Here is a 27463-nt window from a genome sequence, read left to right as displayed (position 1 = left end):
CCCAAATGGGCAAAATGGCTACAAATTAAATTTCAGATACGATTAATTACAAAAAGTATTTGTGTATATTTTTACACGGTAACAGTGAAGCCGAACGTATTTCATTCGATTCGGACAAACATCCACGACCTCCACAACCCACCTATGGACTTTGTCATCAATGTAAATTCGTGTATTAAACTTACGTGGAAAATCCATTTATACTTCAATGATGCGTGGTTCTACATGTTTGTATAACCGCTTTCATTAAACAACACTACCTACCTTCTAATCCCCCATCGCCCCTTATTACTACCACTACATTTATAATATATACCTTTGCCGTCTCCGAATACCTTCGCTCACGACTATTCCCTTACGTCGTATGATGCTCATTCGATATAGGTAGGTACCTATAAGTACATAATATATAATATTCAATTATATTATACATCTTGAAGTTTAATTATACAATGTCTTTAACTAACCGGGTGCATTTGATTCGGTATACATATAAAACAGCAATTAGTTATTTTGATTTTAATCAAGTTCTATGTGTATAATAATAATATTATTTTGTTTATTTGCATATAAACACATGAAGTTTGCCCAGTTTGTAAGCGTGCGGGTGAACACGATTTTTTTCGATTTTTTTGCAACACTTTAAAGATAATTATATTTTTCAGAAGCAGCTTTTGGTTCTATAGTTTTACTTGTATATCATATTATAATATAAATGTATTATACATGTATACCTTTATACAATCAGTTAGGCCTACGGGTCGTACGCCTTTGTACTGGGAATATAAATCTACCATACTAATAATGTATGGCCCAGGTCGATTAGAAGGATACCACGAATATTTCACTGCACGGATGGTTTAACAATCCAGAAACTCACGCATCATAAAGGGTTAAAATTAAATCAAATTGAAATCGGAGCGTTTCATGTTTTCCATTAATTTTAATCCAGTTAAAAGGCTATTTCGTGATATCAACGGTAAAATTTAAAATATTATATTATACGAATCGTAACATTTATTGAAACGATTCACGTTACAGCACATAATTTAGAAATCAACATTACACTCGTATTTTGCGTCGAACTGTTAAACTATTGACGTACACAATCTAGTTTAAACAAAATAACTTGCCTTATTTTCTATTTGAACCTGTTCGGAAAATAATTTGAATTGAACGGTTATTCACATTCCCATTTTTGATGAAGTTTGCAGCGTCTGCAACGCAGTGCAACAGCAGATGTTTCATATGTTTATGCACACATTTTGATAGATTTCTGTAGATAGAAATATATAAATACTAAAATACCTATGTATGGTATAACATATAAATTATAATGAATATACACGTCTCCTAGTTTGTGTTATAAGGCACGTGTAACATATTATGCTTTTTAATTTTGTACGATCGCCATCGTTTACACAATGTGTACCAAAAAAAAACCCATATTAAAAGTTGAGAATATATGGCCGGCGAAAAATTCATGTCGATCCTCATACCACTCAGCATTCCACTGAGACTTGTGAAAATACCTAATCGTATGTTCCGTTTAAATGCAACGCCTCACCCGGTCTTAAACGGAAACGTATTCACCGTGTGTCCGGTCCGATATATAAATCAGCCATTTTAATCGAGATTATAATACAATAAAACTAATAAAAGTATACATGAATGTGTATTGTATTGTCGTGCTTAAAGAAAAACTCGTCTAGGAACAACCAGGACCCGGAAAATTTGGAACTTACAGCAATAACGATAAATCCGCGACTCCTCGTCTCGCCTCCTCGAACGGCGTTTAATATACGCGTGTGTCGCGCCCGCGATTTAGTGAAATAAGGCATTTTGGGTCGTTTGAAACCGTGGGGTCGAAGCCTTAAGGTCGAGACGGTAAATCACTGTAGGTACCCGAGTGAGAAGAAGTTAAATAGGAGGAAAAGAAAAGGGAAAAATCGAGTGATTTATAGCCAGCGTGTAAGTGAGCGGACGCTCCCGTGCCGATCCACTCACGGAATTTTAGAATTTTGGTAGGTATATTAAAACCACTATATTAATTGTGTACATTTATTTAATTTTTCAATTCCCTGCATAAAAATATTTCTTTTGTTTCAATTTTTTTTTTTGTTTTTGATGCCGTGGCCGATTCTAAAAATAATTATAGAAATTTTCAGATACTTGCAATCATCCAGAATTTGTATTTGAATTTTGTATCACGATTTTATGAATTCGTTACTGTAGAAGTGATTTTGAAGTTGACCAAATGTTCAGTGTCTGATTTTTAATAATTATAATTAATATCGTTGTTAATTTCAGGTATGCGTTGCAGCGCATACCTGAAATCAGATGATCTTAGTATTTTATATTTTTGTATCTTTGTGATCGAACATATTTAATTTCATTATGATTCAACTATATTTTTGTATTTAAACAGTACAGTACCGTTTTTAAATAAAAAAATCTCGATTCTTTTTCTTGTCGCCGTCTAAGGCTTTATTCCTAATTAAAAGGTAGCCCTAGGACTTAAGGGAAAGAAAACAATGAATTTGTAGTGTGTATAGTAGAGGTGTTCTGCAAAGGGTTACAATTAAAAATATATTATTTTTTTCAGTCGATTTGTATTTTGAAGAAATTCAATATTTGCATAGTTGCGACCATATTATATAATAATATATAATTTGTATATTTAATTTTTGTAGACACTGTGGGCATCGTAAAATAATCTTCACAGTCATAAGGCTTTTGGTGATTACGTGGTTGGGTACGATGACTATGGAGATAATTTTAATATCATACTACGACATATAATAGGCAACACGATATGAACCATGGTCTCTTGCAACTTCACCCTGAGATAATTTATAGCCAACTCAAAATACAACGTATCGCCCCAAAGCATCTAGGTTACATTGCAATATGTTGTGTGATAGGGTGGGTGGAGGATGGACTTCGGTGTTCATTGCATTTCTGTGAAACTTCCCACTCGACAGCAAGCGAAAGAATAGGCCAATATAGGGATCGTATGCGTCGAACTGATTGGCGCGCGCGTTTGTTTACCGTTATTTCATTTTTCCGGTTTCGATAATTATAGAGGACTTTATACATTATGTGTGCATAAAATATCATTAATTACCGTATAACACGCGACCCTCCCAAGAGGTTATTAATTTTTATTTTCTTCGATGGGTTTCCGCAGTGTTACGATGGATCGTGCTAAGGGGGTTTGTTAATTGATGTTGATTTTTGTTTCGCATTTCCCCGGCCTGGTGGAAGCAATTAGAGCTTACGGAGAAAATGAATACGATATAATAATTATTTAACTTGTCAAGAATTGCCATTGAAAATATTCATTGCGATAAAATCTAAATAAACTACAATTCGTACTTCACTTTTGCTGATTGACTGTAGTATATTAACTGCAGTTTTTAATGTATACATAATTATTTCAAAGATTTTATCAAGACAGTGAGTAAACATTACGTAATTATTTAGTTTATTTTTATTAAAAAAAAAATGTTTGTTTTTATTCGCGCAGTATAAACAATAGTACTATGCTATTTATTCCTAAAAGTAGATTTTATGGAAACGCTAAAAAAAACTATTAAACTATATTATTTTGTTTTGAATCGTTTACATATTTACGGACATTAAACAAAATTGTATCTCACATACATAAAATAAAAATGTCCATACTTAAACCGTGCATGATTGTTATATTTTTAATACCGTTTGTTATTTACGTTATAATACATGATAATATTATATAATATTGTCACTTTTGTCTCGAGAAACATTTATTAACGCGTAATATATTTTAATCGTTCTGAAAAAAATTACATACATGGAGGAAACCAGGTGTACCTATTATAATCCATAATAATATGATAGCGGCCGCTATTTAGAGGTTGGATCACCCTCCGTTGTCTCGAGACCTTTTAATTTGAAAGATCGTACTCGTCGCACTGTTTCTTGGCATCGCAGCGACTGCACTTTGATAATAATATAATATTATACTTTCGTACACTATACGTTATACAGAGACGGTGGACGAGTAGACCCGTAGGACGCAGCTTATCAGCCAGACCTCTGCGCACCCCACCAAGAATTCAAACCTTCGTGATCCGATAAATCCCATGTTATAACAGTTGGCACCCTGCCAAACGGTTTTTGATAAGAACAAGATGTAACCGACGTCAATTTTTTTTACCGGCTCTATCCATCCACATTTTAATTGTAAACCAGTTTTCAAATCGCCGAAAGTCCATACACAATTCAGATATAGCACGTAATAAACGACTTTTAAAAATGAATTTAATTAATTATTCATATCGAATGCATTCAAGTGTACAGTTACTGTAAGGCATAATATGTCATTCAAGTTATACTTTGATTGAATAAGAAATCGAAAAGGTCGTATGAAATTGTTCGTCTGTGGTCGATTAAGTTAAGTTTGAAATGATTGTCCCATCTCAATTTCAGGACTTGCTTCTGCAAACCATAAAAGCGGACTGACCCTGACCTGTATGATATTTATGCATATTATGTACCGTAACTTTAAGTCAACCGTGACACGTACCTTTACGTATTATACAATATAATATTTAACAAGCGTATGATAGCTTGAAGGGATCGTCGGTCGGCGGACTCGCACTCATCGTAGAGTGGTCTCGTTCAGGTCACTAGCATCGCACTATGTACCGATATTTACCACGAGGTCGCGCGATGCTTATAAGTGGTAACTACTCGTGCACGCGATAAATGATTCGTCACGAGAGAGCAGGTGAACTTTATATGATGTGCGCATAGCGCTAAAACTGCTAGGCACATAACAAATTTAATTGCATTTTATAATAATTGTAAACATTTTAGAAAAGTCAAACTAGCCTAAACCTTTAAAAAATTGTCCTCTAAATGGCAGAACTTTTTTTCTGGGCCCTTAAATTTAAAAACAACTATAGATGGTGATAAACTATAGATAATGTGATAGTAAGAGAAGACTATATCAGCTATTTTTTTTAGAAACTATGGATTTTATTGTAGAACTTTCTGTGTCATTTCCTATTATCTAAAATATAATATTATATTACTTAAGTATATTCATATACAATTATATTTTATAGTACATAGGTATATTTATTTACATAAAGATTTGTAATTAATAAAACTTTAATTTCCACAAATAGCTCAAATGGAAAACTACGATGACGGCTTCATTAATTCCAATAGTAAACATATAGCAGTTAGCAATCTAGTTTATTATCAGTTACATCTTTTCATTTAAATAATTTATTTCAGGACCAGTGTACTGAGTTGCCCAACTCTGCGATAGTGGATTATGCCATTTTGACCGTTATATTGTATTAACCGATATTAGTTTGATAATTTACTTCAGAGTCAGAGTAGTCCAACTTATTAAGATAGTGGATTAGGCTATTTACCTATGTCCAACCCTATGATATAAATAGGTTTTATTATTAATTCCTATATGTTACAATATCGCCAACTTTCGTTGGTACCTATACAGTATACACTTAAATATTTCATAGTTGTTTCACGTAGATATCATAACAATAATATTCATTATTCATCTTTTATACGATCAATATTATTACTGTAGTTATTGTTACTATTAATGTCGCCAGTCTGAAACATTATCGCCATGATAATCGACGGAACTTAAACGTTGATATCAAATGAGACAAGTGTACCGTAGTATTAATACAAAACACAATAATTTTCGCCTACATAACGGAAATTTATCACACTCCATGGTTCACACGACAAACTATTTAGTAGTCATAACTATAATAACTAATAACTAGTGTCTAATAATGATACACCATCGCATAGAAAGTTATGATGAAGGTTTTAGGGTTGATAACAATTACATTTTAATTAAGCTACATGACAAGCAAATACAATGCGATTTGTATTATTTTCCCTATTATTATATCATAACAATATCGTCTTGCAATTCCATGCAATAAAGGTGCATTTTACAAGAACATGTAAACAGGGTGGTGTACCATGTTTTCCCATTCTAGCATTATTTTGCTATCACAAGAAAACGATAAACACGGTTAACCATCCTATATAATAATATTATAATATACCTACGCGTTAATATTGTTTCTATACCAACAATGTTTCTATTTAGTATTCGGAAATATGTATAGTTGGCCATGGACTTGTATAGTCATACGCGTGTCGTTGTTCAAAGTACTTGTACTTACTCTATAGTCTGTACCTATGTGAAGAATAAACGAAATGAGCTGACCTAAACCTTTAATTGGTGTCCAATTAACAACTGTACAATAACGAATTAATAGGTGGGTAATGAACTATATCAAGGTTTATCTAATTCGCCGATTGTTATTAATTGTATTCGCAACTACCTATTATAGTGAATACATTTTCTATTATTACCTATGTTTTTATAAATTGTTCACCAGGTATATGCGATGGCTAGAAAAATTATGGTCCGCTATAGGCAGCGTCATTTATTGTTTCAGATGATTGACAGAACAAACATTTTGGCCGATGCTATCTACCCATCCACCGTTCTGTAGCTATATACGTCCTTTAAAACTAAAATCAAATTAAATTTGTCGTGCATGTATATTTTTCTGTTTTGTCTTTTCTCTTCTCTCTCAGCCCATCATCTATCCTCCAGGATTTCATTATTCCAAAACGACGAGGGTGAAATAATAATAATAATACTATAAATGTTATAAAGGAGCGGGGAGGGGCAGAGTTTTCACGGTCGTCAGAAGAACTGTCAACCGTTGTCAAAGCACGGGTTTCCTGTCAGTGAGTACAGAGTGGAATAAAATCTATAATACTGGGTGAAGAAGGACCCGACGATGATAAATTCAATGAAACAATTATTCTTATTTTAGTCAAATAATATATAAAAGAAATACACCTATGAGGTATGTTTCAGTGGTGGTGACAAGCTATACGTGTCGGAAATTCTATGCAATATTATTTTGCCTTTTTTCATCTATTTTTAAGTTCGAACACCAATGTAAAAATAATTAGAGTATATTATAGACTATAGTGCACGATATATTTTAATAGCAATTCACGCGTTTTTTCGTAAAATATATTAAGTGTTCCATTATCGATATTAATATACAAATGTAATATTATATAGGTTCCAATATTATTGTTTGTATGTATATTGTATACAGCATAGTACTATAAACTGCCTGCATAACCCGACTTCACCCGGGAAAAATTGATCAAATATAAACTAAGTGTTATATCAGTATATCTCAGTTTTTGTATAACTCAGTTCTTAGTATGTTTCCGAACGTGGTTCAAACTACTCTCTTAACTTTTCTGATATCTCTAAAAATAATCTCCGAAAGTTTTATCAAAATCGGTTGAGTAGTTATTGAGTCTATATAGGCAACAAACAAATATAAGAATAATTTTATAAATAAAATATAAATCCTGACATTTGTTTTAAAATATAGTTTCTTTTTTTGAGGCCATAAACGTGACAATTCTATGCATGCTATTTACCTCATCTGCCTAAGTAACCAATTGCAACTATTTGAAGACAAAAAAAAAATGTGATTTCCATCACGAATCTTATAATACTTGTGTAAGCACCTCTTTATAATGTGATTTTTGGAAAATTCTTTCTCAGTGCACCCCTACATGGAGGTACAAAAGTAAAATTAAAATGTCTAGTCTATATAGATATCATAATTTAAGCTTTTCGTTGATCAGCCAGTCGTCGGGACACGTTCAATTATATATAGATAGATACCTAGAGTTCAACTTATACTATATTTTTCTAGAATTTATTCATTTTTGTTTAATTGTTGTTTTTAATTAATTTTCCTTAGTATACACTTTCGTTTATTTATTTTCTTGTGAGATCCTCTTATTGAGATTAATTATTTTATAATATATGAGGCATTAATATATTAAGCATAATGACTTTTAAAGTCCCAAGTTAATCATTAGCTGTGCTTTGAAAGCGTTGTTAAAAACATTTGATTGTTTGATAGCTCTATGTGGCCCATACAAATTCGGTTATAATGACGGCGTTACAATATATAATGAGAGGTTTCATACTTGATTACTTTTACTTGAAGGTTTCAGTTTGGTCCTTCACATATCCCGTAACTTTCGATTTTTTGATAACTTTTATGTGGTGTGCATCAGGCATATTGATAAGTAATCTGGTTTAATTGTATCACCGTTTATGTGGTTAGTAATGTTGAAGCTATCTTGTTCATTGTTGTATTCCCTTCAGTGCAACGTGTGAAAATGGGTATGGGGAGTACATATAAGATTGATTCCGTAGCTCAACGGGCATGTGTTAGTATGAATTAGATATACTACATCAGTTAATACATTTTTAGAGTATGATATTTTTATCGTTTTATTGTGGAGAAATTTCACTCAAAGGCATACTATGTTATGATATTCTTGGTAACTTTATATTTAGCTACAGTAGCATTCAGTTTTCGTTGTTTGTGTCACTTTCTGAATACTATTTGCTTATTGGGCCTCAGTTTATTTTTGTTGATTTATTCAAGGCATACAAAATGACATTCATAATTGACGGTTGAGCTTTCAATTTGGAGTATGGTATAAATTATGCTTGGTACCAACGGTAATATACCGGTACTTTTGAGTTAGCAATATAATATTATTACGTTATTATTACTGTTCCTTTTGTATGCCATGGTGGACAGGCTTTTAGTTTATCCGATTATTATAATGGATTTACGCGATAGTTGATAATTTCCGTAAATATTCGTAAAGTTCTTAATTTGTTTAATTTTGTTTTGTAAACAAATACTAAACTATTATATATTATTTGATAATCATATTTTGAATTTCTGGATACGTCGAACATTTATCCTGGTAAATATCTAAAAAATAATATAATAAATTTGTACCCTAATATAATATAGTATATAGTATATAATATACTGTCTATCCGTCGAAAGCCATATATTATATAGATTCTGGCTTGTTAGTGAATTGGAATAAATCGCTTAGTTTACGGTCATTAATTTATTATATTTTAAGCAAATTGTGTTTTGGCCTGTCGGCACCTTAGTCCTATCATATTAATAATTAGAAACACTCTTGGAAACAAATCGCCATCAACATTTAACGCAATGTGTACTTCATTTTGACACATTGATCGGCACACCCAAGAGACTAAATTTAGTTCTTGGTTAAGCTGATTTTACGCGTCGTGAATTTTAGTAAAATAGCGAATGTGAAATATTTGTTGAATGCATAATAATACATTTGAGTCCAAGATTAAACATCTACACTCAAATAATCGTTGGCGCATATCTCGCTCGAACTTGTTACCTTTCGATTATTTTAAGTGTTTTCTAAATTCGAATTCAAGTTTAAGCATATTTTTAATTTCCTTGCAACCTACCGACTCTAGTACGAAAATTACTTATTCAGCTGTGAGAGCTTGTCAAAAGAACAACATCTTGTAAAACCAATCTGTCAATCACTTATATATTTACACTTTACTATTAACTCAAAAAATACAAATTATTCTTTTCTTCTTAATCAATAAATAATTAATTCCTAAAATAACAATATATTTTAACAAATAAAATGTAATGTTTTCCCTAAAAAATTATGATTTTTTCACTAGAGAAATTATTTAAACATGGAATCATTGTAGTTGCATCTCTATAATTTATATAAAAATGTAAAATATAGCAATATATTAAATAGTCAATAGTCATACGTTATGTAAGTATATAAACAAAATATATCTACGTAAAATTGAATTTATAGACTAGCATGTTATACATTTGTATGTATGCCGACAGTACAAATAGGTGTTTTTATAAATTGTATAGATCAGCAATTCGTTATCAATGCGGTGCCGGTAGTACTTGTCGAAAGAGGAGCAAAGGTCAGGAAAAATGTATTATATTATTATTGATTAAAGAAGGCACTGCAGATGGGTATAGATGAGTCGTATTATGTCGCGGATTTCGCCACCGAAATCAGGTAATGCACACGCTTTATTAAGACCTAATTTAAATGCGTGCGAAGGGAGAAGATTACGCCCGGGACATAATCTAGTAAATCTATCGGTTATGTCTGTGCTTAAAGGTAACACGGTTTGGTGGGCACAAAGAAGGGAGGCATAACAGCTGTCTGAATACATTTGCATGCGAAATCGGCTGCAGGTCGGGACGATTTGATTCCTAAAACGTATTGCGCGTATAATGAGCGACTCAGTATAATAATATAGCGCGGTCCGCGAGGTTGGTTTATACATTTACAGACCCAGGAGATGACCCGGAGACCCATAAAAAGTGGGTGGAGAAATTGGCCCCGGAACCGGGAGACCTAAACAGTTATCGGGTGCGTATAGAATAGCTTATACACGTTCCCACCAGATGTGTATTGTATTCGAAATATCGCATATTATTATTATAACCGTCCGTGATGCGAATATAATGCATTTATCGTGTTTTTTCCACTTAATTGGTCCTGTATTGATTATGATATAGGTACGTAGCGTTGGTAAATATTTGATTTGTTTTGCCGTTTTTGAGAATAATTCGATTTTATGACATAATATTAAACACGTACCATCCACATGAACTTAAAATTTATGAATTTATCATAGGCTATAGATGCAAAAGCTAAAACGTAGTATTGATATTCACACTGTCAAACATATAAATAGCTTACGTATTTTTAGAACTATCATTCTGAAAATTAAATAAAATTTTTTTTAAATTAAAAATGATAGAAACTTATTTCAACCATACCTAATATAGTAAATCGTTTTAATTTTCAATTAAGTAAACAACTATTATCGTGCACCTCATATCCTCAGCATATTCATCTCTATAACATAATAATTTAAGTGAATATTGTATTAATCGATATTATTACACGTTTCAAGTTACAAAAACACACAAATATAATATTTTTATTTATTGTTTTATTATTGTTCATGAATATTCTTCATACATAAACTAGGCTGGATTATTGGTACTAATAAATATTTATCACACATTTTGATAATTTGCTATTATTTACATGTGAAAGTCTTAAACTTGATGCCTGTACGGCGTACGCATAATTTAGGTATTCACATCGACTCGTAAAAAATATAATATAATAGGTATGGCGAATTGTATAAACTGATCTTTGTCCGTTAAACAATAATTATAAGTAAATGCATAATATTCGTAAATGTTATGCAATTATGCTACATTTTTTGTTATAATTTTTATTCAAATATACCTATACACCACCGAGTCACGTGAATAACGCATTTATATTATGTACCTACTATATATATATATAGAATTTGCATAATGTATATGGTATGGTATACCATTTGAGCGTCCGTCCTTTCTGTACCTACATAAATTTGCGAATTGGCCGCGCGTGTGCGATCACTGAAAGTTGCGATTGTTTTAATTTTAAAGCGAAAGTAAGGCCAACCACTGTCATACTGACTACACCTCAGTTAAATATAAATATGAAATCATTAGGTATGTCGTATTATAGACTCATAACGAAGTATCGGATACACCATACACGTGCAGTTCTCGTATATACAGAATGTAACTGAAATTATTTATAATTTATAAACATTGTAACTATGTCAAAAAACTAGTAAATTTTGTTTTAGTCAATATTTTTTAACTTTTATTTGTTAAATAATTATGATAATAATTAATAATATTGTATTAAGAGAATGTTTTTTTTTTAAATAAAATAAAAGTTCTTACATTATAGTAGTTATTGTTAATTGTATTTGTTAATCCTTTCTACTAAATCCTGTATAATATAATATACAATATACATATATTACGTTTATAAGATAGCGTTTACAGTAGTTTTCCTTGGATTTCACGTAACTTGATAAAATCGTCGTGTAAGTATGTTATCCTTATTAGTTATTTATGTACATGCGTATATAATAGATATATTATATAGGTACTATGCAGAAACTGTAGGTCATTTTTGCCGTTTCGATTTGTAATTTATTATTTTAATGATCTAATCGATTTACCGCTCGTGATTATTGTTGAATAATTTATCACACAGAAAATCGTAGAAATATCGACGATCTAGGCATCTCGTATTGGTTTTGTGTTGTTTGTACTCGTCGGCGGCAAATATCGAAACACCTTAAAGTAATGTGATTTAAATAAAAGACGACGGTTCCGCCACAAATCCATATCACGTATTCATACTATTTCTACTTCCGATAGTTAAACGACTTAAAACAAATTATCCATTTGCTATATCTAATATCTATGCACCTTTTTACTATCTTATACCTTTCAAATCCATATTATGTATATAATGCAACACACACACCGCTGTCGCAATATTACCATATTGCTGGAACTCATTCGCTCTGGTTCGAATACTGTTATTATTTTTGATCTTACGAATATTGCCTTGACCACCGCGGGCTGCGCCTTATATTATTATATTATGTGCATTGCAGGTATACCGCGTGAATATATCGTATACTATAATATAGGTAATAAAACAGATATATTATATGAACAATCGTTTTCTATCGCATTACTTATAATAATATTATTGTTGTCTATATCATTGACGGCCGTCATTGAAACCGAAAAGTTCTTGCATATGGTTTAGCCGTATTATAAATTTTTATAATTATACTCTCCGTGGTGCCTGTCATTCCTGCCACACCGTTCCGCGCGAGTATTATGCGATAGTTAATAATTATTGCACCTACTCTTCGTTCAGAGATTCTTTGATTTCCGATGACACTTCTGCCACTTTCTGTAATATGTACCCTGAGCGCGTATACAGTGTATACGCAAGGTTGAAATTCCGGAAAATATCGATTTCCGGTCTGCTGTGGGTGGCGAGGGTCGTATTTTTTCGTTCGTAAAATCGCGCAACCCCGCAGAACCAATCAGGTTTTATATATTTAATTAAATACCGGATGCTGCGTGGACGTAAAAAATAACCTTTATAACCCGCGGAATCCGGGACGAGCTAGTTAAAAAATAAAATAAAAACCCACCTATATACGAACAATATAAGAGACAATAGATGCATAATTTTCTACGTCGACGATGAAAGCGATTTTATAGTGTCGACGCGGCAGGAGCTATTATTTTAGGTGCATAGCATAAAATCACGTAGATAGTCAGTATAATTTTAATCATTTCTTTCGCCATACGAAAAATATACATTTCAACTTGAACTTTGAACATAATATGTAATATAATATAGTAAGTACGTTGTATGGTTTGAGCCATTTTGGCCGTTTTTGAAACGTCTAACATATGAGAATTACAGCAGTGTATACTTATTATAACGTTAAAAAACTGAAGTTTTAAACTGAATATTATATTATTTTACTTGTATCATTACTTGTAACATTTATTTTAAACTTACAGCGTATTTCATTATCTCGCAGGTGCCTAAACTTTCTCCAATGATGTCAGAAACAACAAGTCAATAAAACCATATAATATATTATATTGCCTTGTATAGTGCAGTTTTCAATATACGCAGATTTTATTACACGAGTTATGCAATTGTTATTTAGTATTTAGTAATGTCATATAATACAAATTGTTAAATATTTGAAATAACAATATTATATTGTATTATACTCTGATGTAAAAACTAAAAGGCGACATTTACCAAACGCTAATAACGATAGCCAATAAAAATAAAAAGAGGACAGAAACCTTAACTTTGGAAATACATTTGTTGTATAGTTACGCAATAAAACCAGAACTTAAGGAATGCTTTTATGTAAGGCATTTTATATCTAATGAAAATATATAATGTTTCTAATATATTTATTTTTATATGAAAAGTTAAATAATTGTTAAAACCAGTTAAGTAAATTGGACTCCGCGAACCAAATTCTCTATATTTCGTCTTAGACGGGTAATTATTTATAAAAGTTTAAATATACACACTACTGAAGTTATAGTATTTTGTTTAGTAGCAAAAACTTAAAACGAAATTTTAAGGCAGGGGCCAAAGGTCTATCGTTATAAATACCATTCTAAAGTCATTTTTCTAGATTACTGTCTGCCGAGATTACCTTGTGATCGAAAACAATCGTAAGTTTTCTGGCGCCCATTCGTGTCTGAAGACAACATATAATATATATTAAATATATATATAATATTATATACGTATTGGATTGTATGCACTAACTTTTTGATAACATATATATTCGTACATAGGTACATAATATACTAACAATAAATGAAAAAATATATCCTTTGGATTAAAAATTATTATACAACCAGTGTTTTTCGTTGAATATAATTTCGGTTGATTTAATATAAATATAAAACTAATTATGTTGATCAATTCCTATAACACAAACGATTTCCATTAAACCAAGAACAAAAAAACAAAACAAAAAAAAAAATCGAAAAAATAACAATGGCTCGTCTGTTGATTATGCAGGAGCTTGGGTAATATTATTCAAATACAATGACAAAAGAAAAGTTATTAAAACAAAATTGTCCAACAAGCCTTTTTTCCCCCATTGATTGTATTTTAATATTAAGGGCTTTTAATTTTTTTCCCTGGGTCTATTTTCCACCAACATTATTACTTGGGAAGATCAGTCAGTGTAACATATGTATATTTTATACAATGCATAATACATCATATAATACATAGGTACATAAATTATATTTGGATTATTCACTTTATAGTTGGTACAGTACATTTTTATTTTACACTTCCTCTCGCATTCTATGCATGTACTCAAAATAATTAAAATAAATGTTTTAGAAAAACAAATTGTGTTAAGTTGAAAAAAACACCAAGCCATAATACATTTTTTTACGATACTATTTGAGGTAAAACATTATTACAAATAGAAATTTTTTTTTTTCGTTTTATTTAAAGTTATTATTGTATGTAAATATCTTAACCTTATTGTGACACAGTAATAATGTGTGTATAATATATAATATACTATGCACATAAAACGTCGAGATGGCTTAATATATAGATATTATTTAGAATTATTACTGATCGTAATTTTTAATAAAGTGAAAAATTTAATATGTAAAGTAGGTGAGCGCATTAATACGATTATAATTACTTAATAGGTAATTTTTTTATGCTATACGAATTGTATGGCTTTATGACACCACGTCAAACTCACACACGCTGTGACGTTATGGGAACTCTTTTGAAACTATGTTTCCTCGTGCTTTAATATAAATTATAAACTGGACGAGTCTGAATTAATTTAATATAGTAATGACTAACAAGACATAGGAGATATACAAGGGTAAAATAACGTCTTTTTACAAACACTAGTTGTGAAATTTAATGCTTTTTTTGGTAAAAAAAAAATGAAGTATGGACTATTTAATAACTATTGAGCATTTGATATAACGTTATAATTTAACTAACCATTTATTTTCTGTTTCAGGCGAGCTCATCTCAGAAACTGTTTAGAAAAACTGAAAGAAATGGTCCCGCTGGGTCACGAATCGTCCCGGCACACTACTCTGGGCTTGCTGACTAAAGCCAAGCGATTCATAAAGGTAATGCATTTATATAATTACCAGTCCCGGGGTCACCATCTAGGGACGTAGTTTTCGGTGAGAAATTATAAACCCTTTTGCCATTAATAGGTATCACGTAGATATAATATGCTCGTGAACTATATATAGCTGCAGGGATCGCTCAAAGGATTATTAAGTGCCTTTGAGAAAACTGTCGGGTGACCACATCAAATGGGCTCGCGCGTATAATCAACGGCGGCCAATAATTATCGTATTTCTCGATGTCATGATAAAGGGTTAATCTGTACTCTGCGCAGATTGCAGTGCCCATAGACGAGGGGTTGGGGGTAATGAAATGGCTAGGGGCAAACAAGAGTCGGTGGAATGAAGGGATACGATGAATATCTATACCACGCGCGCGCGTGTGTGTGCGTGTGTACTTATATATAAGGGATTAAGCGTAATAACTATGGATTTAATCTAGGCTATTGGGTTTTTTGAGGGAGCGTTTTGAGGGTAGCAGTGTTTGTGTGTGTGTTTATAGGAGCGACAGTTTTAATGAAACAGGGTGCTGTTTTTTGTTTATATTTTGTGACCAACTTTTACACATATTATATAATATTATATATTACGTACGTAATACCAGAGCTTAGACACTATGTGTTATGGCTAAATCTGGTGACTGCGGCATTGAATACGGTCTCCGGGAGGCGTGGTATACGTTATCAATTAAATATTTCATATCAACATTATAAATTATTTGAAAAAAAAAATATTAAATGTCAATTAACAATATTATAATATTCAATTCATATTTCATAGCAAAATGTATAGCATTATACTGAAACTGACAATACCGTGCATAAAAAACATTGAATAAATTAAAACGTTCGTCGTCCGTGGTCAATGGATTGTTTCCATTTTTATAATATCGTAACGAATAAGGTAGGGATACCAACATCTTATCAGATTACGGATACAGTAAAATTTTTTGAGTCCGATACTTCATACCTTAGGGATACACAAACCCGACCAGCTGATCGAGTGTCGCTTCTATATTGTTCTGTGGTAATACGTGAATATTATATGTACACACACACACCAAACGCTTTCCCGTTAGTTAAAAATGAGAACTGTTAATAGATAATATAAAATAATTAAAAATATAATAGTACCTATCTATGTTAAATGCATATGTATGTATTATGCAAGCACGTGGTCAATATTCAAAATTGAAATCAATACCATTTCCACGTCTTCCGAACCCATTATCAATATCATACACCAGTATTAGATACACACACTCTTTAAGCATTACAGAGAAACTCAAAGATTTAAAAGCTCTGAAAATTATACTTTGCATAACTGCATTATTGAATAAAAAAGGAGGTGAACACTGAACATGCTTGGTGAATCACCCTGCACATTGGACCCTACAAGAAATGTTTTGTTATACTACTGTATAATAATTGTGCTGTCACTTGTGAAGCAGATAAAAAAAACAATTCAAAATTATTTTATATTTTTATCCCAGTACAGTGTTGTTCTCCAGATGCTTTAAATTAAATCAAGTTGGAGTTAATTTTTTTGTTGTACAATATTCGAAACCTAATTGAATAAAAATAGGGACGTTCATGTTTGTGCTTTTTTCCCCTTATTTGATTCATATTATATTCTTGAAGGTATATAATATATACCTATTATATAGTTACTACATATGGTCATACCATATCACGACCTAGGTCTTCAGCCGGCCAATCAAAGCCTCTTAATTGGACTCCGAAAAAAACCGATATATATTTTTTTATTACCTTCTGCAAAATCATTACATCCAATTTTGTTTCACCCCATTAGGCTCCCCCTCTACCACAAATTTAAAGTTCATTATTTCGTATGGCTAAAAAGTTGGCGGTCTTTATAGTTTAGGAGCTAGGACGAAGAACCAATGAGCTTGATGACACTTATTGAAGGTATTCAAATTGTTTTCACAGCCCACAACCGTAGTAAATTATAATGAAAGCTGAAACCAAAATAAATTCTATCTAAATATAATCGTGACAAGACTTACAAATATTTGATATTATCGCTGACATTTTATTGTTGGTCCTTTAATACTGCATCGTTACTTATTTAGTCGATAAAAAATTACAAACCCGAAACCTGTATGTTCTACCTCATATCACTCGAAAGTCGAAAGATAACACTATGTTAGCTCCACGTCTAAGACTATAAGTAAACTATAGTACAATATGCGTCCCGTGTGAATTTAGAATAATTAAACCTGAATAAAAAATCAACTACATGGTGATTTATTTTTTTTTTAATAACAGAAAAATATAAATCGAAATTGTTACATATTAATCCCAGATTTTCAATTTCCTTATTATTATAGTGATTTCACAACGTAATTATTATACGAGCTTTTTTATATATAACATTGCAGGAGAGGGTTTCGTGAATAATTTAAGACTAATAATAGTGTTTTTTTTTGTACTGCACACTGTATGTAGCCCACATGGCCACGTCCCTAAATAATAATTATTACAACGAATAAAATGTCACTTATTCCCCTCGAAGTTATCGACGTGACGTCATGGTAACCCTGTGTGTTTTTTTATTATTATTATTATTATTCATTCAAACCGTCTAATTGTATGCAACGTTGAACAAATAACTACGTGTCGAATAATTATTTTGTGACCCTAAGTCTAAGGGCATAAATTGAATGCTATTTCTAGGTGATAAGAGAAAAGCTTTTACTGTCTCGCATGTAGCACCTTTAACCCGACTATCCGGATGTGCTTTTAAAGGTGACAGTTTTGATGTTATGTCGAATCTAAAGTGTCATTTTTTTCATTCTTTTTCTCCCAAAAGTAGTTCCACTAAAATAAATTCTTGGAAAACGTTTTATAAATATATAAAATATAAATTGACATTTTACTATTATTATTATTACATTTATTCTTTTTTGTGTATTTTTTTTGTCATTTTTGAGGGTATTGTCCATTATTATGATTGCTAAAAAAAACCTGACATAACTCATTGGGAAACAATATCGTTGATACCCATTTAATAAATATATAATAATGTCTATATAATAATAGACGTATAGAAGTAAACGTTATAGAAACATTTTTGAATTGTCTTCTTATACTTTACCTCTGAAAATAAAATAAAAATTATACTTTTGTTTTCTCTTTGCGAAATACCAAACATAATGGGATCGCTCACATATACACATATTATGTGTATATAATTATATGAACATATTAAGTAGCTTCGGGATATTATTTTAGTCCGATACATTTGAATATTCAATTTTATCACTACACATTCTCCTTAGGTCAATAAATTATTCTGTGCACAGAAATCGCGTTGAATTTAATATCAGTATCGATTTGCCTATATTGTTTTCCGAGTATAAGACTAGGTATAATATATATGAAATTGATCTATGTAGATTTTTTTACAACTTTTCAGTAAAAACAAAAAAGTATTTTCCAATTAATTAGACTAATCGTAGGAATTCCGATTAAAGAATAAAAAATTCAATAAATTGCCAAAAATTATCAGTGACAATTCCCTTTTGATATTATTATATTTTTACCAATTTTGATATTTAAAAATAATATAGAGTACACACACTTATAAATTATATATTTTCTTTTCTTATATCCAATAAAAATAACAAGCTTTGTGCATAAAATAAAATATTGGATATTTTGTGATTTACTTAGAGGTACAAAATTATATCGATAATATTTTTTTTTTTTTACACAATAATATCTACAATCTGTTCAGTTGATGCACAATAAGCATATTTGATAAAGGCTATAATACATGAGTACTTGATAAAAAGCCACCCACTAGAGTGGCACTTGGCAAATCGTTAATATTTGATAATAATATAACGTCATAATTTGCTTAGGTACTAGGTTAAAAATTAGTTATCTATTGACCGGGTACCTGTTAATGTATTATGAATATTTAAAAATATTTTTTTTCAAACAAAGGTAATGGGACCTTTTCATCATTAAACGGCATGTTTACATATTAGGATAAATAATTCACAGTAAAACTGTTTGGCTAAAATGTGTGACTATTAAGTCCCTTTTAACAAATTTCCATTAATTTACATAAAATATAAATATTATGTTATATTACAGGTATGATATTATATTATTTGTGATTTTAAAAACCATTATATTCGTGATAATGACTCGGGCTCGTGAAAACTGACAACCCTAATAAATATAAATAAATTCGTGCAGCACACGTAAATTCTATTATACCGTGGGTGGTTTGTGAAATTGGTCGATTAAGGTTTGTTTTAAATATTTTTTTTACGTGTCTAACCCATTTCAAACGCATTTATTACGATATAATTTAATGTATACCTAACTACTACCTGTGAGTATCTATATAAATTACCATTCTACTTACTTATTTGAACACTTGCATTAATATTATATATTATACACTATCACAAAATATTAATCTATTTATTTTTTTATTTGGGAGTTGTTTTTTTTTTTTTTGCTTTTTCCCTATTACAGTGCTGACTGTATACTCGGGTTTTTCCATCCAAATTAATTGAACGACAATTTGTCATCAACCCGAATATTGCTCGTGAATTATTCATCACCAGATATAATATACGTATAATTAGAGCGTGGCTTGTATTATTATGAATACAACACGCGAGTATATGGCAGTCCGTATAGGTATAAAGGTACCTAATGCAGGTTAGGTGTTATTTTGAGAAAGCGCTCACGCCATAACTCGCACACAAATAATCACGCACGAACATTTTAAATCGAAATAGCTTGTCGTTTTATATTTGTGCGAAAGGTCGTCGTCGGAGCTATACACATGTTATAATATATAGGTATAGTGATTTACAAATATACAATAATAATATAGAGACCGCGAATTTTTTTAATTACGTCACCGACAGGAAATCGAGACGTTCGCTCCGGGTTATAAAAAGTACGAAAAAAAGATATATATAAGACACCGTATACACTATACATATATAGTAGCTGGTGTATTATAATTATACCTATATACAGACACATATACACTGTTGGCACGCGCGTGTACTTCATATGCATCCAGAGGATTAATAATTGTTTGCTACTCGGCAGAGTTGTGTCAATAGGGATGGGAGTGGTGGCATCTAAGGGTTAGGCGCCGCCGTTATATTTATATAATATACACGTTTTGTCTGAACAAGAGACATTCGCGCGGCATCAATCATCGGGGTCGTGGAGGTTATATAGTGGGGTTGTATAGGCACTATATAGCAAACCAAACAGTCGAAGCGCGACGTGCACAGCTCGAATATATTGTGCATATATTACGTACATGGATCATATTTTTTATCGTGAAAAATTTATTAAATTGTGTCCTTACATGTTTAAAAAAATTAAACTTTGATGGTATAGTGGTTGGCTAAGGTAAAAAAAAAATCACTGTATAATATACCTGTGTCATAATGTCCTTATTGAGCACCGGAGAGGTAGAAACTCGCGAAAACCGAACGTGCTTTTACCCCACGTATAAGCATTTGCATACTAATTATCATAATGTTTATAATATTGTATTATTATGATGTCGATGTGTGCGCATATACTTGATAGTGTCACGTCATATGACGTGCGTGGCGAACGGTCCGTTACCCGATAAAAAAAAAAAGAATTTGGTCATTAATCAAAATAATAAATTTTTTTTGTGTGTAGTTTTTATATGAGTAATATGTAAATCCGCTTGACGTCGACAATTCAAAAATTATATTCACATTTCATACACGATACACAAATCAGAATTATCTGATATTTAATTGCAAATTAATTTGATCATCTCATTTAGGGATATCATATGTTTAATTCAACAGATTAATATTTCATATTATATTTTATTGGTTTTAATTAGAACATCGCAATTAGATATAATATGAGTATTTTATATTGTAAATTAATCGGAGGGTGGTCAAATCTAGTTTCCGGAAATGTATTCGTGTCTATTGAGTTTTAACGTACCTACAAAATTAGCTGATCTACAGCCCATCGTTTCTGTCTACTCATTCGAATTGCTTTCGTTATTGCGTCAGTCAAACTGAAGGAAGTTATACAGTGATCAGGACTGAGCGTGCGGCGGAGTGGAGTAGATTGCGGCTATAAATTTATATCATACTCCGATTGTTCGGGATTGCAGGCGCCGCAGTCTACCCGGGATTTTCTATTATTAATTTGGACTGGTGGCTGGATAAAAGAGAAAGAGAGAGAGAGAGAGAGAGAGAGAGAATGAGAGAAAGGAAAATAAATAGGAGGAAACGAAAGAGAGAAGTAAAATAATAATAATAATAATAAATTTGGGATTCTTCTTTTGTCGTTGCCGATCCTAATACCGCCGTTCCGGTAGTAGTTTGAAGTCGAAAATTGGTCGGCTAAAGAATATAACAATAATATTAAATAAAATAAAAAAACTGTACCATCCTTTTTTTGGAAGGATGTGTTAGGGAGGGGAAAGCAGCGAATGGAAGCCGCTTCTTTTGTGTTACTATAGACACACGTAACGACTACCCAAAGACGTAATAAAACTGTGGCTTTATGAGACGTGGTGAAATCACCAGAAACCGAGGGTTGAAGAGGAAGGCCTTATTTAAATATCAAACAGAGCGTGTAAGGGAAAAGTGGATTTTTTCGGACTTGCTTCGTTTTTTGTTCGTATAAGCAAATTGATAGTTTGTATATTGGAAAGAGTTTTCTTTTTCTTTATTTTATTATTACTATTATTATTTAGTTTTATTTTTATTCCATTCTGGAGTGATTGGAGATGGGGGAATACAGAAAAACTCCTGTCAGAATTAATTTTATATATGTTTATCCTAATACGTACGAGCTTTTGTTTTCAAATGACATTATATTAGAAGAGTATATTTAGTACAAATATTATACGAAGAGTGTACTGAACAGTGAACATACAAATAAATATGATTAAAAAGTTTACTTTTAGATTTTTGTCATCTGTACACCATTTAAACGTATTATTTCAATACTTTAATGCTCTATAGTCCATAATATTTATAAAATAATACCTATAATTTATAGTAAAAATATAAAATATACATTTAATTTAATGTCATCACCAATCACCATTTGTCTGGTTATTAATTTTAATAATTAATTAAATTACTACTTTGTATATTAAATACATGTATGGTTTCACTATAATTTAACTTGAAACAGAAGAGTATATTATATAATCTGCATGGTCCCAAGTGCATTAATTATGTTATAATTATATATTATGACTGTATAATAATTAATGCGATATAATTTTTCGACTAAAACGTGTTTCGTTTTTGAATAAAACTCAAAGTTTTAATTCCCAACTGACGGTTTTGACTTGGCCCTTTGACGGTTTGCAATAATATTCGTTGACGTCATGCGCGCCCGTTTACTCGTATGCATATATTTAGGCACACATTACGTATATAACGCACAGCCGCGTGTATGTTTCCTATCTCCGCGAGTCAAATTAGCATGCTCTGTAGTATACGTCCCACATAATATAATATATATATATTTCTAAGTGATCAATTATCCTTTCACATTTGCCTACCGTGCGCATATAAATATTAAATATCGTATACACTCATTACCAGAGGTGGCCTCATGCATATATATGATTTAACTCCGAACTTGCGAGCTCGTATACAGTATGTGTAATGTGTGTGTATAAATACGTACGCTCCGACAAAGTTCTCTTGCGGTCACCCCCCCCCCCCCCTTCTCCCTACAAAACCACCCCACAATCATCCTGACTAAGCGGTGACGGTAGATTGTGATAATATAGACGCGTTTGTCTCTGTGAAACAATTATAATATGCGAAGCACACGTAATTTAGCCGTGTCGTCGTACTGCCGTAGAGAGTTCTTAGCCAGTATTTATACATATTATAATATAATTAATGATATACGCGAACGAGCTCACCCGCTGTAATATATTATAGAAGAATAATATATTAGGTATACCATTTTATATAGGTTTGATGCGGTTCAAGTTTAATAGTCGTAACGAATACGGAAAAAAACATATTTTCATATAATTCGTATACCGTGTGTGTATAATTTTATAATTCGGTATAGGTAGGCACATCAAATAAAGTACACACAAACAATACTTTTTCATGCCTAAAAAACTATTTTTCTCAGTCAATTTTTACGTTTTTGTCGGTCTTTGGTTTGTAGTACTTAGGTACTTATACAATTTCACGCACAATATTTGCGACAAAAAAATTATTTGTTTAATCCTTTTAGTTCCATTCCGATTTTTATTTTATATTCTGGGGGAGTTAGTAAATACAATTATTCAGTTTAAAACTTAAAAATATAAAATAATAAAAATTACATATAATAAAAATATGATTTACGTTTTATTTTACAAAAGTTATGCACGAACAAATACTGGAAATTATACATAGAAAAAAACATGTCACCAATTCACAATTTAATGAGAAAATTAATATCAGCCTAGACGATATTTTACGTAACAAATCACAGCGTAAAACGAGTTTGAGCATATTGTTCAAAATTATTGTACCTGTATTCAGTATTTTGGATTGGGAGCAATAAGCTTTCGATTGTTTTTTTCTGTTATCACCTTTTGGAGCAGTAAAAATTCATATTTTCTGGTAGGAAAATAATTTTGGTTGGTATTTCAAGGGGTCAAAAGTAAAAATTCCTTATATTTTTCAACTTGTAGGGGTCGCCAAAAAAAAATATTAATAATAAAAGAGAATTTTTACGCAAAATCGATTTTGTTTTTTTTTTTGTGTAACTTTTAAGAATAATAAGAATAGTAACTAAAAAATAAATAACTGTAGATAAGTACTTGATTTTATATTATCGAATTCGAATTGAATTCTTCCATTACAGTAACCCACACAACACCTCATATATACCAGAGCGGTATCCACTTTCCCATATTTTTAAGTTTGTATTATTGATTTCCATTAATTATTCAAAAAGTTATGTATGTTTAAAAATTTAGACTTGAACCTGATAAAGCAGTATGATAAAGTCATGTATTGGAGAGAACAGACAATCTGTATAGTAATAAGAGTACAAGACATTCTGACATCTAGTATTGGTATTCAAAAATATTATACAACTGACAAACATGTCTTATGCCACAACTCGTACTACATCAAGTCGTAAATATTTAGCAATAATATAATATAATGTAAATTCATCATATAAGTTAACCAATTTCAAATCATTGATTTCTTATGCCCACTTGCCCGCCTTTCTTTTCTTTGCATTATTAAAATCAATATTCAAAATAAAATTCCACCTACCTACTAAGATATTATTTTTCTCCTAAAAGTTTCAGAATGAAAACAAGTCTTACGTTTTTCAAACGTACTAATTCACATATAATCTGCGAGCCATGGTCTTCTTCTTTTATAATAAAATAAGGTATGTGCACTCCCCGATCAACGATAAACGCATTGTGGTTTCGAGTGTGCAATGGCGTATAAATACCAAAAGATTTCTGGTTAGGATTTTTCCCTCCATTTGACGGATAATACATTTCGAAAAAAAATGAATATTTCGCTCGAAAAGTTAACGAAAAGAAACCTTACCTCAAATTCTCGTACGTCAAAGATGAGAGACGTCATAATATAAATATGCATATTATATCTGGATTCACGGATGCGCGTATAAACTGTATATATATATATATATAAGTTGCCGTAGAAAGTAGACATCGGACAAAAAAAATCGCACACCCGTGTTTTTTTAATATTTATTATATATATACGCACAACCACCCCTGAAAACTCCCATTTTCAACGATTTACTCGCGCATATAAATTCTAGATGGTATTATAACTGATGCCTTATATATTATATATAATATATTATGATCACAGTGTATAGCTATGATGAAGTATTTATATTGGTGTTTGATAATGTTGTATGGAATATAGCGTTTTATTTTAATATGTATGGGGTGGTTCACTATAAGCATGCACATTGCCTATTGCTCACCCCCATTTTTTCAATTGATAATTGATTTATTAAAATTCTGATTTTTGGAATTTTTAAAAGTTGTATTATAGTATGCCAAAATCATTAAGAAAAAAAAATGGAAAATAAATTATTAATCTACATAACAACAGTTTTACATTTTACAGTTAATTATTTACGATTTAACTCTTGAAGGCTATTAGTGAAGACATCGCAATTATCTAAAGGCACTAGTTATCAGCATTTACCGACGCGTTTTTTACACGGACTAAATAGAACGTATATAATAGTATATAGCACAATTGAAAGTAACAGCTGTTGTTTACCTTCATTTCAAACTTGTTGACCTAAAATAAGTGACGATCACACAATGTGTTTCAATGCATCATAATATCATATTTGAAGTTTTGAAATTCAATACTATTAGTTAAAGGTTTATATGGACTTAAATATTGTAGACGAAAAGGTATTATATGTTTTAGCCTTTAGGCACCTATAATAAAAATATATTTTTTTATTTTTATTTTTATGTGCCTGAAAACAGTTGGAGTTCATTGAATGCATTAATTGTTTGTATTCAAATACGCATCATACAATTTTAGAATATTTTAAAAAATGTTTGTTACCTACTAAAACCAAGTTTACTGTAAACATGTTCTTCATAATGTTCAATATCAATATGAACTATTTATTATTGTTATGTTAATGCCATGTTAAATACTTTTACAGAGCCCGAGTTTTAAGGTTTTATTTTAATCATTAAGTAGGTACACATAATAATTATAATATATAATTATTACAAAAACAAGATATTTAGTCATATTTACCAATATGAAATTACAGGCTGAATGTTTGCCGGACTAGAATATTTGTATACCACATACATAATATAGGTATAAATAATAATTTTTAAGTTATGGAGGCAGCGTCATTATTTCTTCTCAAGTATTATTGCATTTCCAAAGTCCAAACTCTCGTCGTATCACGTATTGTTATTGTTAGTGCATACGAAACTTTCTCGCTGCCTCTACGTGACTAGCAGTTATAGAGGACTATGGCCCAGAGATGTTGGTGGTTGTCGGAGATATGGAGGTTCGACGGTTAATGGCCAATGGGTATAGATATTACAAAGCTATACGATACGCATGGTAGGAAATATGTTTACTCACGCTGCATCACACGAAGACGGAAAAAACTTTTTAGCAAACAACGAATACACCTACGCATCGTATGAATATTATAGTATTTATGTTGAGTGATTAAAAGTATATAATATATTTGTGTGTGTGTGACTTTTGATCGTCGCAGTCCTGACAAATAACTGATTAAGTATACGCGCATATATGCTTAAATGGTCCGTACTCTGTCTGAGTTTCATAACCGACGCAACTACGTTGGTGTAATAAAAGTTTTTATTTAGTTTTTTTTTTTGTTTTTTAATCTATATAAAATCAATACGTTGTGTATTCGCGTTGCCCCACTTGTTTTTCAATATACATTATAGTAGTCTCGTTTGAAAAGTTCTCTCCCCTCTCCTCCCCTCCTCGTCGTGTTTTTAATGACCTTGTTACGTCTCCTCTCACTGTGCTTGGATGTGTGTGTGTGGGCGTGGGCGTGTGTATTACATTCCAGCGAGGTTAAATCATTTTTAGTCATTTGTAAGGAAAAACTTGACAAAACGATCGACTGCTCGCCTCCGTCCGTCCGACCATATTGCCGGGTGATTTATGGTTTTTAACCCTGGGATTTTGGTCTCGAGAATAGACAAGTAATAAATGGCACCCGACGGCTGTTGTTTTGCAAATCAGAAAGTTCGTCCAACCGTTGCTTGCAGAGATTTTTTTCCTTCTCTCTTTATTTCGCTCACCCAATCTCCCTTCATCTTTGGTCGTTAATATTACTTCC

The 27463-nt window shown here is 31.3% G+C and overlaps 1 protein-coding gene across 1 annotated transcript in view; it reads left to right on the top strand.

Annotated features, from left to right (window-relative positions):
• Positions 1-27463, top strand: part of LOC132942131 (max dimerization protein 1-like) — a 175013-nt gene that overhangs the window by 117890 nt on the left and 29660 nt on the right. The window contains exon 3 of the mRNA XM_061010440.1: positions 15443-15557. Within this exon, the coding sequence (XP_060866423.1) occupies positions 15443-15557 (115 nt within the window). The remainder of the gene's footprint in view (positions 1-15442; positions 15558-27463) is intronic.

This window comes from Metopolophium dirhodum, chromosome 3, assembly GCF_019925205.1.
Source record: "Metopolophium dirhodum isolate CAU chromosome 3, ASM1992520v1, whole genome shotgun sequence".
In the NCBI taxonomy this organism is placed as follows: domain Eukaryota; kingdom Metazoa; phylum Arthropoda; class Insecta; order Hemiptera; family Aphididae; genus Metopolophium; species Metopolophium dirhodum.
The sequence above is the reverse complement of the archived record's forward strand: the minus strand, read 5'-3'. Positions and strand labels throughout refer to the sequence as shown.